The sequence below is a fragment of the Capronia coronata genome, assembly GCF_000585585.1.
Source record: "Capronia coronata CBS 617.96 chromosome Unknown acBCG-supercont1.3, whole genome shotgun sequence".
Classification (NCBI taxonomy): domain Eukaryota; kingdom Fungi; phylum Ascomycota; class Eurotiomycetes; order Chaetothyriales; family Herpotrichiellaceae; genus Capronia; species Capronia coronata.
Genome location: NW_006912895.1, coordinates 2,640,263 through 2,654,652, shown reverse-complemented (window position 1 = coordinate 2,654,652; position 14,390 = coordinate 2,640,263). Strand labels below are relative to the sequence as shown.

At 52.2% G+C, this 14,390-nt stretch overlaps 4 protein-coding genes across 4 annotated transcripts; 2 read left to right on the top strand and 2 right to left on the bottom strand.

The window, feature by feature from the left end:
* Nucleotides 1-403: 403 nt before the first annotated feature.
* On the top strand, nt 404-4,522 carry A1O1_04261 (uncharacterized protein; the record flags this gene model as incomplete). The annotated part of the gene is made up of 2 exons (XM_007725156.1): nt 404-872; nt 924-4,522. The coding sequence occupies 2 exons, from the start codon at nt 404-406 to the stop codon at nt 4,520-4,522; spliced, it is 4,068 nt and encodes a 1,355-aa protein (XP_007723346.1).
* A 1,178-nt stretch (nt 4,523-5,700) lies between these two features.
* Nucleotides 5,701-7,902, top strand: A1O1_04260 (uncharacterized protein; the record flags this gene model as incomplete). Its single annotated transcript, XM_007725155.1, has 2 exons — nt 5,701-5,753; nt 5,817-7,902. The coding sequence occupies 2 exons, from the start codon at nt 5,701-5,703 to the stop codon at nt 7,900-7,902; spliced, it is 2,139 nt and encodes a 712-aa protein (XP_007723345.1).
* Nucleotides 7,903-9,489: 1,587 nt separating this feature from the next.
* On the bottom strand, nt 9,490-11,325 carry A1O1_04259 (uncharacterized protein; the record flags this gene model as incomplete). Its single annotated transcript, XM_007725154.1, has 3 exons — nt 9,490-10,882; nt 10,948-11,129; nt 11,188-11,325. The coding sequence occupies 3 exons, from the start codon at nt 11,323-11,325 to the stop codon at nt 9,490-9,492; spliced, it is 1,713 nt and encodes a 570-aa protein (XP_007723344.1).
* A 502-nt stretch (nt 11,326-11,827) lies between these two features.
* On the bottom strand, nt 11,828-13,523 carry A1O1_04258 (uncharacterized protein; the record flags this gene model as incomplete). Its single annotated transcript, XM_007725153.1, has 2 exons — nt 11,828-13,348; nt 13,401-13,523. 2 exons carry the CDS (start codon nt 13,521-13,523, stop codon nt 11,828-11,830), a joined length of 1,644 nt encoding a protein of 547 aa, XP_007723343.1.
* Between the last annotated feature and the right edge of the window lie 867 nt (nt 13,524-14,390).

The following is a 14,390-nucleotide window of genomic DNA, read 5'->3' as shown; positions in this document are numbered from 1 at the left end:
ACTACTATCAATACCAACCACTCCTCGTTCTCCTTTGATTAGATCGATCGATCAATTGCTTCACGTACTCAGCCATCTCGCGTACGAACGATTTCCGGAAACTGTACCGTTGCTTCACGTTCATCTTGCGTCCTTTGCGTCCCTCGACCCGATGCTCCTTTCTCTTCAACCTCGCTCGCTTCAATGTCCCTGCGTCCATCCAACATCGACCCCGTGTGTTCCACTCGCAGCTGGCCTGCTGACCGCGAGTGTCTGAACCGTCCGCCAAAGCCGTCAATGTCCCTCTGCCTTTCGTCGCCGCACGCACATTCGCGATAGCCACGAACCTCCATTTTCGAACAATCTGCACGAAGGTCTCGACATGACCTGAACCACGCGGCCCCTGCCCCTTCGATCGTTGATCATGTCGTTGAGAACGCTCCTGTCCAAGGCAGGTCCTCGAACCGCTCATCGTCGACACAGCAGCATTCTCGAAGATGCCAACGAGGACTCCGAAAGTACCATGGCTGGGGCTCACAGCCGTGGGGATTCGCTGAAGAGATTGAGTCTGGGTTTATCTCGCACCAACGAAGAGCCCTTTCAGCCGTTCTTCACTCACGAACCAGAAGAGACAAATCCACGCCCCATTTCCCCTCAAGGTGGCGAGGCATCCGACCATTTAGCCGGGTCCAAAAGCGCAAGTACCCCGGCTGCGATCTCTAGGGCACGAGTTGCACCATCACGAGCTCCCAGAACGAGTGACGGTCTTGACGGAGATGCCCTTGCGCTCAAACCACAGAGGTTTCCGCTACTTGGTACGAGGCATGCTTCAGACTCGCAATTGTCGATGAGGTTTAGAAAACAAGAGCCCCCGGCTTCGCAAGACGCTGCTCGTACGTGATATTGCCGTGGACCTGTCTGTTTATCGAGGCTGACTGTTTTAGCGCCGAAAATCATCACCACAGCCCCAACTCATGACTTCGACGACACCACCCAAAAGAGACCCAAACGCAAGTTGTTTAGCCGATCACCCAGTTTTTTCCGCGACCAGCATATCCAAGAGGAACCGCAAAAGACCGCCGACGGGGAAAATCGTATAAGTTCTACAAACACACCCTCAGTACCGGAGTCGAGTTCCTACGAGCGGTTGCCGCGACCAACGGCACTCAATGGAGCCATGGCACCCCCTGCCTATGGTGATGAATCCTCCTCCTCGCTGGCCATTCCAGTGACCCGACTTTCCGACTCCTCTCGTTCCGATGACAGTTCTGGAGACCACCACGTCTACGCTAAGACTACCACGACTCATACGATTTCGACCACCACGACCTTCTTCAAGCTCAAGAGGCGGAATAAGAACAAGGGTCCACTGTTTCCATTGCCAGAAAGATTTGCAAACTCTACGATGGGTCGGACGAACAATTCTCATACCCACCAAGAGCCTCAACATGAGAGGAAATCCATGTCGCCTAGCAGGAAATCCACAACAACAGTCAGATTTGACACCGCACAGAGTCGTCAAGGCTCCGCAGAGGCTTCGCCAATTCACTCGACCGTTGCGCTTACAAACGCACCGTTTGGATCGCCGGGCCCAACTATCATGCGTCAAAACTCGACATGGTCGACCCATTCCGGTCGTTCTACTCCGTCCGTAACGCTGGTGCCTCCTCAGTCGAGTGGCAGGGGGCGCTCCTCCACCCTGAGCTCGCTCGGAAGACAGTCTGTGGAGAGATTGCCAGATGCTGTGCCCCAAACGGCATCGGCAAGGACTTCAACGTCCACAAGTGGAAGGAGGAGTTTTGGTGATCTTCTATCGCTACCTCATCGGCTCCGTCAGAATTCTGCCCCACCTCCCCGACACGGGCCGGCCTCATATCCTGGCACGCCAGGTTCAAAGTCCAATTCACTGCACATCCCCCGAGAACCCGAGCCCGAACGGGTCTACCCGCGAAGGGAGGACGACGACACTCCTGCAAGCTACGTGGAAAAGCTTGAAGCTGCCGTCCCCAGAGGTGCAATGGCAACTATTCTCTGCAAAAGCGCTGATGACTTCTCCAAGACATGCCTGCGCAAGTATATGCGGGGCTTCTCATATTTTGGCGACTCAATTGACATGGCTATTCGGAAAATGCTGATGGAAGTAGAATTGCCTAAAGAGACCCAACAGATCGACCGGTTGCTGGCCGGGTTTTCGGACCGCTATTACGAGTGTAACCCAGGGATCTTTTCTTCGACCGATGAGACGGCTTTTGTTGCGTTCTCCATCCTGCTGTTACACTCAGACACACACAACAAGAACAACAAGCGGAAGATGCAGAAGCATGATTACGTCAAGAATACTCAGCAAGGCCCGGTACATATCTCCAGCGACATCCTAGAGTGCTTCTATGACAATGTGTGCTACACTCCTTTTATTCATTTTGAGGACGAAATCGCTATCAACAGCCACCGCCTGGCCGCCCCCAAACAGAAGAAGAGCTTGATTCGAACCCGGAGTCTGGACAACCTGCGTGGGCCTGTTGACCCATACATTCTGATCCTAGACAACAAGCTGGATGTGTTGCGGCCCTCTTTGAAAGACGTGATGGAAACCGAAGACTGCTACTGCTCCACGGGAACGGTTGGCAGCCTCGAGACAAATGACATCCACAACGCCTTCCTCAATTCTGCCGTGCTGCAGATTGTATCTGCAAGGTCCAGGCCCGATGCTTTCTCAACTCAAGCTACAATCAGCAATCCAGGAGAGGCACAGGCCGGATTGGTCAGTATCAAGGTCGCCAAAGTTGGGTTGCTGTGGCGTAAAGACCCCAAGAAGAAAAAGGCGAAGCGCCCATGGCAAGAATGGGGGGTCATCTTAACGGACTCCAAGTTGTACTTTTTCAAGGACGTGGGCTGGGTCAAGAAGCTGATCAGTCAATATGACGCCCACTCTAAGTCGGCCAACAATGACGGGCCTTTGGTCTTCAAGCCCCCAATGTCATCCTTCGAACCAGATGCGCTCATGTCAATGGACGACGCTGTGGCTTTGCTAGACACAAGCTACAAGAAGCATAAAAACGCATTCGTCTTCATCAAGCACGGAGGCTTCGAGGAAGTGTTTCTCGCCAACACCGAGTCCGAGATGAACGACTGGATCGGCAAATTGAACTATGCTGCCGCTTTTCGCACCGCAGGCGTCAGGATGCGCGGCCTGCTCAGCTCTAATCATGAAGCGCGACAGGTCGTCCGCAATGACTCCGACTTTCCAACCAAAAGCGAACATTATTATCAGAAGGACCTGAGGGTGGACCCTCAAGCGGCATGGGAAATCAAGTACTATCGCCGGCAAATTCTGCATAAGAGAATCAGCGATTTTGACGACAAGGTTTCTGTCGCTCAGAAGGAATTGGACAACCTTCTCCGCAATGCCCGACATCTGCTTATTCTCTTGCCGATCCAGCAGAAGACGCGGGAGGCTTTGGTCCTAGCTGCTGGCCGCATGTCAGCCAAGCTGAAGTGGACGAGGGTGGAATTGTGGAGAGCAAGAACTCATCGTGATATCCTGGCCAAAGATTTGGAGCAGGAGGGAGTAACGGCTTTCCCAATTCCTCGTACGTTGTCAACGTCAACGCCTCAAAAGACCACTCCGTTAAAAACAGGCCCGGAAATTTTGGCGCGTAACCCCACCGATACGAGTCATATGACTTTGTCTCCAGTTAGTGCAACTTCTCCCAAGCCTGTCAATCTTATAGAAAGACTCAAGACCTCGGAGAGCGAGGGCCACCAACAGGAGACGAGCCCACATGATCTTTCGTCCACCAGGAGCCCTTCAGTGTCTGAGCATGTTTTGCCGAGACAAGAGAGCAATGCAGACTCTCGTTCCCTACTCCATCAGGTATCCATGACAAGCTCGCATCATAGCCGAGATAGGGAACACTTGGTCAGAAGCGCGGAGGATGGTGAAGAACAAGCCTGGCGTGAAGCAGGCTTATTCGGGACTGACAGCCATGTTTCCAAGGAGAAGCGGCCGGACACAAGCGAATCGGAACGAGATCGTCTAGCTGCTATTGCGACTCCGACCGAGGGATCAAAGATTGGCAGTGTTCGAAGAAGTCTCCACCGCAGCTTACGTGAAGGTCCTCTGCGTGATGGTCACCACCATTCACCGAGCATCCATCGGCACCGGAAGGGAAGAGAGTCAGGATCCAGTTTCACTGGCACCGACGACGGCGGAAGGTCAGTGCAGAGCGAAGTTGAGGAACTCAAACGGGGTACCGGAAGTTTCATTCTGCATGGTAAGAAAGCTAGCGTTATCACCATGTCATCGGAGTGGCAGACCCTGTCGAACGAGGACGGTTTATTATTGAGGAAAGCCATGCGTGACGGAGATGAGAAAGAGATGCGTTCGACGGTTCAAGACGAAGACGAGGAAGCAGTGGAAACAGCCAGCAATGTCTCGAGGCAAACCGAGTATCAGTACGGGTCGTTGAACTCGAGCCGTAAGCAAAGCATCGCAACCACAGCGGACGAACAATTTGTCGATGCTGAAACAGGCAACGGATGAAAACGCAGTGCAAATGGATGGAACGCAATCAATGCGTTTGATGGTGCACAGCGTCGTCTGCTGTTCCCTTCCTATTTTCTTTACTAAAAGCTGTCTCATGGCGGGAGTTTGGGGATTCACCAAAAGAACTGGGACCTGGCGGCTACTTGATGATCACGATCATGACACGACGGATGATAGAGGCATGAACAGAACTGGAAGATAAACACCGATTGGGGCTTTTGCAAGGGAAGATATCAAGATACTACGTTGGCGGGGCATGGGATAGGCGCAGTGATAGATTATCTAGCAACCGGCTTTTTCCATCTCGCGCAGGCAGGCCGGCAACATGGATGGATGGTAAAATCAATATCGCCCAAATGAGTAGTAAGATTGTTGATGTCAGCATTTTTAAGGAGGAGTCTCCGCCGTGGACATTCTGTAGATTGGTGTCATGAGCAAGAAAGCCGAATGAACCATTGTCAATACCTGTAGGTATCTATCTCCCATTATATCGCGTACTGGAGTGTTGGAATTCCAGTCCCAGCCATTCCATTACCATCCGAGACAGAGTGAACCGATCAGTACCTCTCGTATACTAGTATTTTCCATCGTGGTCGCTCGAGGGGGTGTGCTACAGCCAATAGCACCCATCACGCCTTGCCCATCAAGCATGGAGGCTCGATGGACGAAATGCTTGCGCGTGGTCAAGCGTCCTGGCTTGCCGAGTAAAAATGGGCGTTGTCTGACCATCCCTTGGCAAAAGGTGTAGTCGACTGCAGAATTTCTTCTCCAAATGAAAAAACAAATGGCCGTCTGACAAAATGAATTTGTGGATGCAATGACGTCGATGTGTTCCTGTCCCTTTCCCCTTCATGTTTGCGCGGAAACTGTCGATGGGCGATAATTAAATTTCCTGTCTTCCACAGCCTTATCATGTGACCACGCGATTTCAAAGCCAATACTAGACGCGGTTCGCCCGTTTAGTACGCGTCTCGATCGTTCGGCGACCTTATAGTAATTGCTGAAACCACGCCCACTATATCGCCAGATTCTTGTCCTATACAAGGGAAGTCAATCAGAACAGAACACAATACTAGTAAGGATCAACGGATTTGGAAGGGCATGATGGACGAGTTCTTGCAACAGGATATCATTACTAACAGTGAGATCCCCTTCAACCTTCTACAATCAATCCCATGTCTATTGTCCAAGTCCTTCCAATTCCTGCATGTTTCTCCCTCATTGGCTAGTAGGTACAGTTTTTCTCTGGCTTGTCCACTATCTCAGTCACGACAAGCACATTCTGGCCAAGCACTATACTGACTCAAGGCGACGGAAAAAAAGCCCTCCAAAAGCCCTTGCTATCACCCGATGGGAAATATCTCGCAGTCATTGCAGCGGATGAGCAGATCCACATCATCAATCTCGCAGAAGCTGTCCATCGGCACGCAATCAGCAAGACGATCAAATTACCGAAGTCGATACGGACATTCTTGAAAGAATGCAATATATTACGCTGGTCGCCGGAGACGGTGTATGAACTGGTCGAGGACGCAGAAGGCTTGTCCAACACGACATCAACGTTGACACCGACGTCAGACCACGAACCAGAAACGACATGGATCTTGATAAGCAACGGCGGCCGACTGGTGGCCTTGCGCACCGACCTCCCCAAGTCCAAGTCCAACTCCAGATCTCTCTCGAAGCCCAGATCCAACATTCTCGCCGACTACGAACTAGGCAACCAGTACGGCAAAGCCACTCTCGTGGAATATGTCTTCAACCACCGCCACGCGCTGGTGCTGTTCGAGTTCGGCACGACGGCCGCGATTCTCAGCCTGACCAAACCGGAGCGCGACGAGATCGCACATGTGAAATTCGCCGACGCGCGAAGTTTCGCTGCAGCTCCGGACATGCGATATTTTGCGTTACTCCGACGCGATAGGGGCCAGGACCGAGTCACTGTGTTCGAAATGGACGACGGCGACGACAACAGCACAGCCGACACCACGAACAAGCACAAGATTACTTACAAAACCAAGGACAAGATCACTTACAAATCCTTCGACGTGGATACCTCAGACGCGCAGAGCGTGACGTGGTGTCCGGATGGAAGCCCGGTGCTGGCGATCTGCGATTCTCCAGCGTATGGGACGAGAGTATGTTTCTTCACGGCTCAAGGTCACGCGCTGAAACAGCTGAATATCTCGACGGGAACGTTCACTTCCATCCACATCAACAGCCCCACTCCTCCCCCTCCCAAGGACGGACTGGAACCATTGAAGGTAGAAGGTGTCGGTGTGATGTTTTGGAAATGGACTAAGTCATGCATCGTTGGCCGGACCAAACGAACCATCCAGACTGTCGCGGACGGTCAGAAGCGAGTTGTCATCCGATCCTTGGACACGACCACCGGCATGGCGACGCAAATGCTCGCCCAATTCACCCATCCTGACCTGATTGATGGCTCTAGTGCATTTGTATGGCAGGAAGTTTTGGGTACGGCAGCGTCCGCAATGGCGCCGCCGACCTTCAAGCGACATATGGGCACATTCGAAGTCACAGACTCGCATTCCAATTCCCACTTTCAAACACACAGCACAGCGCAGACTCAGTCGAGAGAAGTCCACGCCCGAAGAGAAAATGATAAGGACAAGGAAAAAGAAAAGGAAAAGGAAAAGGAACACCATGTCGACACCATCGCAGTCAACTCGGATCAGACTATGGCGGCTACACGTCTTCGCTCTGCGCCTCGCACTCTGTTTCTCTGGAGGCTGGACAGCCGACAAGCCCAGCAAGCGCACCCACATACCGTTCTTATCTTCAGCAACGCGGTCCGTCAGACTCTATGGCACCCATGGCTGCCGAATGTGCTTTTGATCGTGACGACGAGCAGATCTCCGCGCGTGTATGTGTGGTTCACGGAGACTGTTGCTCCGGTCAGTGGCCTCGTTCCACTAGATACGACGCCGACTGCGACTCCGACTCCGAGCAGGTCGTCGACAAATTTCACGGCCGCTTGGCTACCGCAGTGCAGTACTAGTATCGATATCGACACCCACAGGCATGATAGTCGTGATGCCGATGACAACACCAACGACACCTCAAACAGTTTCCACCACAGCAACGACAACAACCACAACCATAACAAGCAATGTCCAATCCTCATTTCTTCATCCACAGCCTTCGAAGCCGGAGCCCTTCTATCAACTACCGACAATCAACTCTTTTTCGAAAGCATTCTCAATCGCCCAGATGGACCTGACACTTCTCCCACCGTCTCCTCACCGTCTCGTTCGGATGTGTTTCAAGCTTTCGGGAAGCGTGACGATACCGAGACGACAGATGTGATGATGATCGACACGCCCAGCCGTCTTCCACATATTCGACCGAGGTAAAGGCCAGACCGAGCTTTGAAAGAGCGAGAAGATAGAGCAAAAGACCAGATCGACCTTCCTTCAGAAGAACGAGCAGACCTAGCAAAAGACCAGAACAAGCTTCCTTTAGAAGAACGAGCAGACTCGGCATAATATCAAAAATCGGCCATCACTGCATCAGAAAAGAGAACAGACCCGATGCATTCGACGGGGAGAGAGGCAGGGATAGACCTGATCGACTCAAAATTCGCCGACAGATCGAGACGATGAATCCAATACCACACGCTGAGACTCGGTCGAAGAGTCACTGTTGGTGAAATCAGATCCCGGAGACGTTTATCTAACATCGCAACTCAACTGCAGTCATTTAATGAAGGCTATATAAAGATGAGGCGAGACGAGACGAGACGAGATGTGGAATGGAAACCTATACGATATGTTATACTGATACCCAGCCCTAACCCGATTTGAAAGGACTCAGGTGGTCTCTCCTAGAGTACCCCGGGATAACAAGACTCGAGGTATAACGAGGATTGAGGAAAACGATTTCAACCTCTCGGTGGAACTACTCATCCGTGAAGAAAAGCAGCGGCAAGCGGAGAAACCGACTCTCCTTTTACTCACCTAATGGCTGGGAAGAGGACGAGCGCAATAAACGACCCATCGACTGATAAGGACTGATACATTTCATTAAGAGACTTAATAAAGTACCTCAAGTACTTATCAAGCCTCGCTTATGCCTGAAGGAAGTCGTTTCGCTCTTGACTTTTATCGCTCAGAGAAGTTCATGATCGTTTTCCATACCAACCAACCGAAACCCCCACATTCCGCTCGCTGGTTGGAAGACGCAATTCAGAACGATAACTTTTTGAAACGTGCATTAAGCCGCAAGCCAACAACAAATGCGAGGATAGACTGTAGGCAAATGACACAAGCGGCGTCTAAAGTAGACAGGCTTCGCTCAATCATCCAAAAGCAAACAGACCAGGAATCGCGGAAGGGAAGCTGATGGCGGAATCGTTTGTCGCCTCGAACCATTGAAGCTGGCCGAAGAGATATCCTGCTGATCTCCCCTAGCCCATCCTCGATCCCCTATCAGCACTGCGCAGAGCAAAGACATGCTTCAGACGGTGTTCGCATTTGTGCTTGGGAGACATTCCGTCCAACGCAGTTCTTCTTTGACGAAGACTCGGATGTGTACGGGTCACCCATATCGAGGAGTCATCATACCTCCATCAATCCATCCGTCGTCCGCTTCTCGCTTGCTTTGCGTTCGGTTCTCGCTCGCGATCAGCAAGAAATAGTCATCGGCCATCCCGGGGTTTCCATGCTATCGAGAATACTTTCATTTCCAAGAACAAGCACAGATCAATCGTTGCTTTTTGGCATGCCTGAAAAAAGGCAAAGAATGTTGCATGAAGCTCAACTTCTACCCGACAATGGGTAGCATTTCAGGTGGTTGTCGGAAGAATAAGCTCGATATGGCTCCGGCAACGGTCGACATCCAGCGTGGAACCAGAAGAAGAGGTCTTTTTGATGACCTCGTAAGAATATGCTTCAATCTCCACGGAGGCACACATCCCTCACCGCGTGGAGTTGGTCAACCACTCAAAACCGGTCCTCAATCTGCCCAGCAATCTGCGGAGGAGTGTCCAATGAGGCGATGGGCTTGTCCAGGTTCTCGCCACACTGAGCCTTCCAATTCTTGGGCACATAGCCATCAGTGACACGCTTGAACGCCTCAAACGTACAGATAGTCTCGTCTCCTTGATAATTGTTTCCAGGCTTCGCACACGCCGGGACCTTCATGACTCGATCATTGTACCGAACGCGGACATAGTACGAATCAAGTCGGTCCTTCTGCGATTCCGAAAGCTCATTGTAGGGGGTTCGGGCAATAAGATCCTTCGGAGGCAGTGAGGGGGCGAGTGTCGACCGAAGTGACCGAGAAGGCGATGACAGTGGGCTGGACAATGGCGATGACGACGTAGAGTCAGTCTGGGAGGAAGCTGGAGAACGGAGACCCAGGAAAGAGGCGAAACGACCAGGTCGTGTCATCGAGTCCGTCTCAGACTTAGAATCTGTCGACGGCGGACTTGCAGGCAGGAGTACGTTCGCGTCAGCACTGAGACCTGATTCATTCGGACCTCTCTTTCTGAACAGCTCAAAGGCGATATGGCTGGTGTAAGGAGGCCACTTCTCTTCCTGGAATGCTCCGAGACTCGTCAAGACACTAGCGAGTGTAGTATCGTGGCAACCAGACAGAGCAAATCGAATACCCTTCTCACCACCTCGACCGATACCTAAACGGCCATTCTCACCACCGATCTCGTTGATACTGAGGCCGGCACCTTCAATCTTGGAAGTCATCCGTTCGACAATATCGCCGATCAAGGCTCCTATCCCGAGCATGCGATATTCCCGATTTTCGTTGTACCCCGAGAACCATTCTTCGACACCGATCCGATCAATGATGGCCCGGGACTTTGCGTCATAGAACTCCTTAGGAAGACGGGTCTCCGGACCGTGAGCGAGTGTTGAATTAATCGTGTCCATTATGCCAGACAGTCGAGGATGCGAGTCGACGGCGACTTGCTTGTTGGAGTTTTCAGGCATCCACTTGCCAATCAGCTTGGTGATGTACTTCAGATCATCGGTGTCGTTCCATCTATCGGCGGTGCGTTGCGCAAATGCACGAGACAGTTGGGCGAAGCGTCGACAATTGCCGTCGTTGGGGAAGAGGGTTTCATCTGCGGGCGTTCTGGTGACAATGGTAGGAGCAGGAAAGGCAGCAGTGCGAGCGGTCAAAGGATACATTCCCCAGAAAGTCTGCTGGACGGATTCTAGGGCGCGAGGGAGAGGAGTGGCTCGAAGGTAGATCAAGTCGGCGTTGGCGATCAAAGAGGGCATAAACTTCAGCTGGTCGATGTAGAGATGGCGCAGACGTTTCCCCAGTTCGTAGGTCGTCTCTCTTCCCTTATCTGTGAGTTCGCCCAGTTGGCTGAAGGAGATATAGTGTTGGTCTTTGTATTCAATCTTGCCTGCAGTTTGGGGAGTTGAGCCTACCAAATACCATCCACCTCGCCCGCCGGTCCTGCAGCAATGACCGGACCGTCGTCGTGGCCAAATCTTTCCAGTCTTCTTCGCCATTGTAAGGAATTCCACCGTAGGTCATCTTGTGGTGTCAGGGCCACCGATCGCAGTCGTTGGGCGGCATTGCAGTAGGGCCAGTATGCGGGGAGACCTGCCTGAAGAGAGAGGGTATGATAAGTAGTGTCCCATGCCATTTGACCGTGCTAGACTTACATTGCCGAACCGGGCAGACACAGGAGCACGTTCACCATGGCGGAGAAGGACTTGTACGAGGCGAAGCTCAAGATCTTTGGGGTACAGTTTGTCGAGTTCTTCCTGTGAGTAAGGAGGCCGAAAGTCGATGGATGTCATGTTGCGAAAGTGGTTGCCACGCCGATTACTGGTATCCTTTTAGAGTTGTCATAGGTAGGAGCCAGGCAGGAGAAGAGGAGCTCTGAGGTTAGGTGAGGATGACCCAGGATAATGAATGCGGGAGTGAAGAGTCCAACACAACTTGAAGCGAAGAAAAGGTGGTGTCGAAGTGCAGAGGGCAGTCAGTCACCGAGGATGAAGCCCTCAATCAACTGGAATCTGGGAATCCCAGCGGCTACTTTCACTCGTTTCGGCAGAACGTCAATAATTAAATACTACGCCGTTATCGATAAGGACGAGCGCTGGATACAATTGCATAAGTTGATACCGCATGTTATATTCAATTCACGCGACTGTTGGCATTTAGTTGGTACCTAGTAGGTATACGAGGTTCAAAAGATTCAGCCAGGAGGGTATCTCAATTCAGTTTGTCGCCAGTATTCAACGCTACATGTAAAGGCCCCAAAGCCTTACTTCAACCCCGTGACGCTTGCTCCATTAATCAGATATGCATGTCATTCATTCGTCGTCCTGTGTCGTCTACCGGGCTCAATGTATCACTTCCGTACGCATCACTAGGTTGACGACCATGGTGTATTTGTGACGATGGGTCATATGCAGCAGGAGAATCTGGCTTCTGAATATACCCTTGCGCCGATTCATAAGGATTTGAAATCTCCTGCCCGCTGCTGAGCTCGCTAGGGTATTGATGTCCGGCGCCCCTTTGTGGCTCGGTGGACGGTGTATCAGGGGTGCGATCATATGTTGATGTGCGTGGTTCATGTCGTTGTGGCGAACCTGACCCATATGCATCGTCTGCGAAGGGGTTTTCGCTGTGCCCGTACACCCCAACTCGTGACTGTGGCCGAAGTCTGGTCGGCAATGGAGGTGCTGTTCCGGGAGCGGTGTACGGGTACGCATAATCGTAGCTGCTTGTAGCAGGCGGATCTCGGGCAGCTCCTTGAGCGGAGGGAGGAGGGCCTGGTGGAGGAGTATACCGCTCTTCCTGCCGGGATCCATTGACAGGGGTTGGAAAGGTGTTCTGTCGCTCGGGAGGCGATTCCGAATAGGCGGCACTATCAGGTCGAGCGCCAGAACTATACACATTTTGGCCCAGATTATGTTGCGGCATAGAAATCGGATTCGGCATGGAGTCCGTCTGAAGTCCAGGACTGGGGGTACCCGTCCCGTTGGCCTTTCTCGCCCGTAGCACTGCTCTCTGATGTTTCGACATGGCGATATTCAAATGATCATTGGTTTCGATCAGAGTGAGCATGGTGTCCGGATCCGGAGGCGGGTTCTGACAATTCATATACGTTTGGATGCTCTTTTGCGCAGACTGGGCTCTGCCCGCGAACTCTTGTACCAAATCGTTGGCCAACAGTTCCGATTGTGGCGTTGATTGAACCGTCTGGACGAGTAGTCGAGCAGTAGTTTTTGCTTCTTCAATCCGCGCGGCCAGTTCTTCTGGAGGTGGAAGGAGATCTACCCTTGGACCTGGGTGTTGGTATTGTCCCGCAAATGGAGGAGGTACTCGGTGTTGCTGTTGGTGTTCAGTATGACGATCGGAACTCGCGGCTTCCAGAGATCCTGAACCTACCGATTGACGAAGAGTATTTCGCTTGCCTTTCTCCTTCCTCCACATTTCGACCAGCGGCCCAAGAGTATCATTGCCAGGAGCCTTGTCGACCTCGATGTAATCCAGCGTTTCCCTCAGGATTTGCTGTACACTGCCGTCTTTCCCATCCCGAAGCAGTTCCTTGACCGTCGACACAAACTTGGAATCGAAGTTCTGAGTAAAGCCGGGACCAGGGTTGTCGGTGAGGATGCGGAGCAACATGATGGCATTGTATTGTGCATATCCCCTCTGGTAATGGTCTTTTGACAGGTAGCGACGAACGGTCGCAGCAGCTTCTTTGGCTGCGGTAGGACTCGACTCGGCTGCATCAACAATGGCTGGGAGATGAAGGTATTCGTCACCGGCGGCCGCTGAATTAGGTGCGCCTGATTCACAGAATGCAGTCTAAGTTGCGGTCAGCCTTGCGACGTCTCATACCCTGGAGCGGCGCACTCACCACTTCGCGGACAATGACAGCTTCAGGAGAATCGCCCTGGGGCAAGACAACCGGTGTAGTTGCATTCCGGTCGGGACCTACATTGTCATCAGCCTGTTTGTACGCAATCATGTATAGTGGCATTGCCCATACTCCCGCTCTTCTTTTTGATGTTTCCTAGGAATTTCTTCATCTTCGCTCCTGTGTCGGAAGCGCCGAAGAGACGCTGTCAGTATGCAGGAGTATCCGCCGCAGCCCGATGTGAGAACTGAGAACTGAGAACTCCAGGGATATTGCTCAATGGCCAGGGCGCGTATAAATTGGTCAGGCAGGCTATGCGATCGGCGGGGAGACGGTCCGTTGGTGAAACAGGGACCCAAGGACCCTAGGGGCGGCTCGCAGAGGATGGAGAGGAAGCTTGGGGATCTCCGGTTCTTCCAGACCAGTAAAGACCAGGGTCGTTTTAAGCGGCGGAGACAGAGTGATTGCGGTGTCGGTGAGGAAGATTCGATCTGGTCTAGAAATCAGCATCGGACACTCCTTTTCATCCCGAGCAAAGGTTGGTCGAGGATGGCAAAGATGGCGCGTTCCGACAACTTGAACTGCGGCATCAGCGCAACCATCCAACTACTAATGCGTTGGCGATGAAATCGACGCTGTACAAAGACACGAGTGTTGCCCGAACGTGAATCAGCCACGCATCTGCTTCGCTTGGCTCTGGTCGCTCGTCAGCAGTGAATCGACAAGTTGGCCGGGTTAGCATTGCCTGAATGACATCTACGCCAATCCTGCATTGCGGTTCCTCGTCATCCGCCATCCCTGTCACCTCGATCGTTCACGATGGTTTGCGCGGCATCCGGCTTGGTGACGAGGCTGTGCAGCACAGATGGAGGTCCACATGATTATTCAGCTACTCTGTACGTGTATTGAACTCAGCAAGTCATCGTCATTACTGTTGCCACTTCTACATGGTTCAGAGGAGTATGAGGCATACATTATTAGGATGAATTC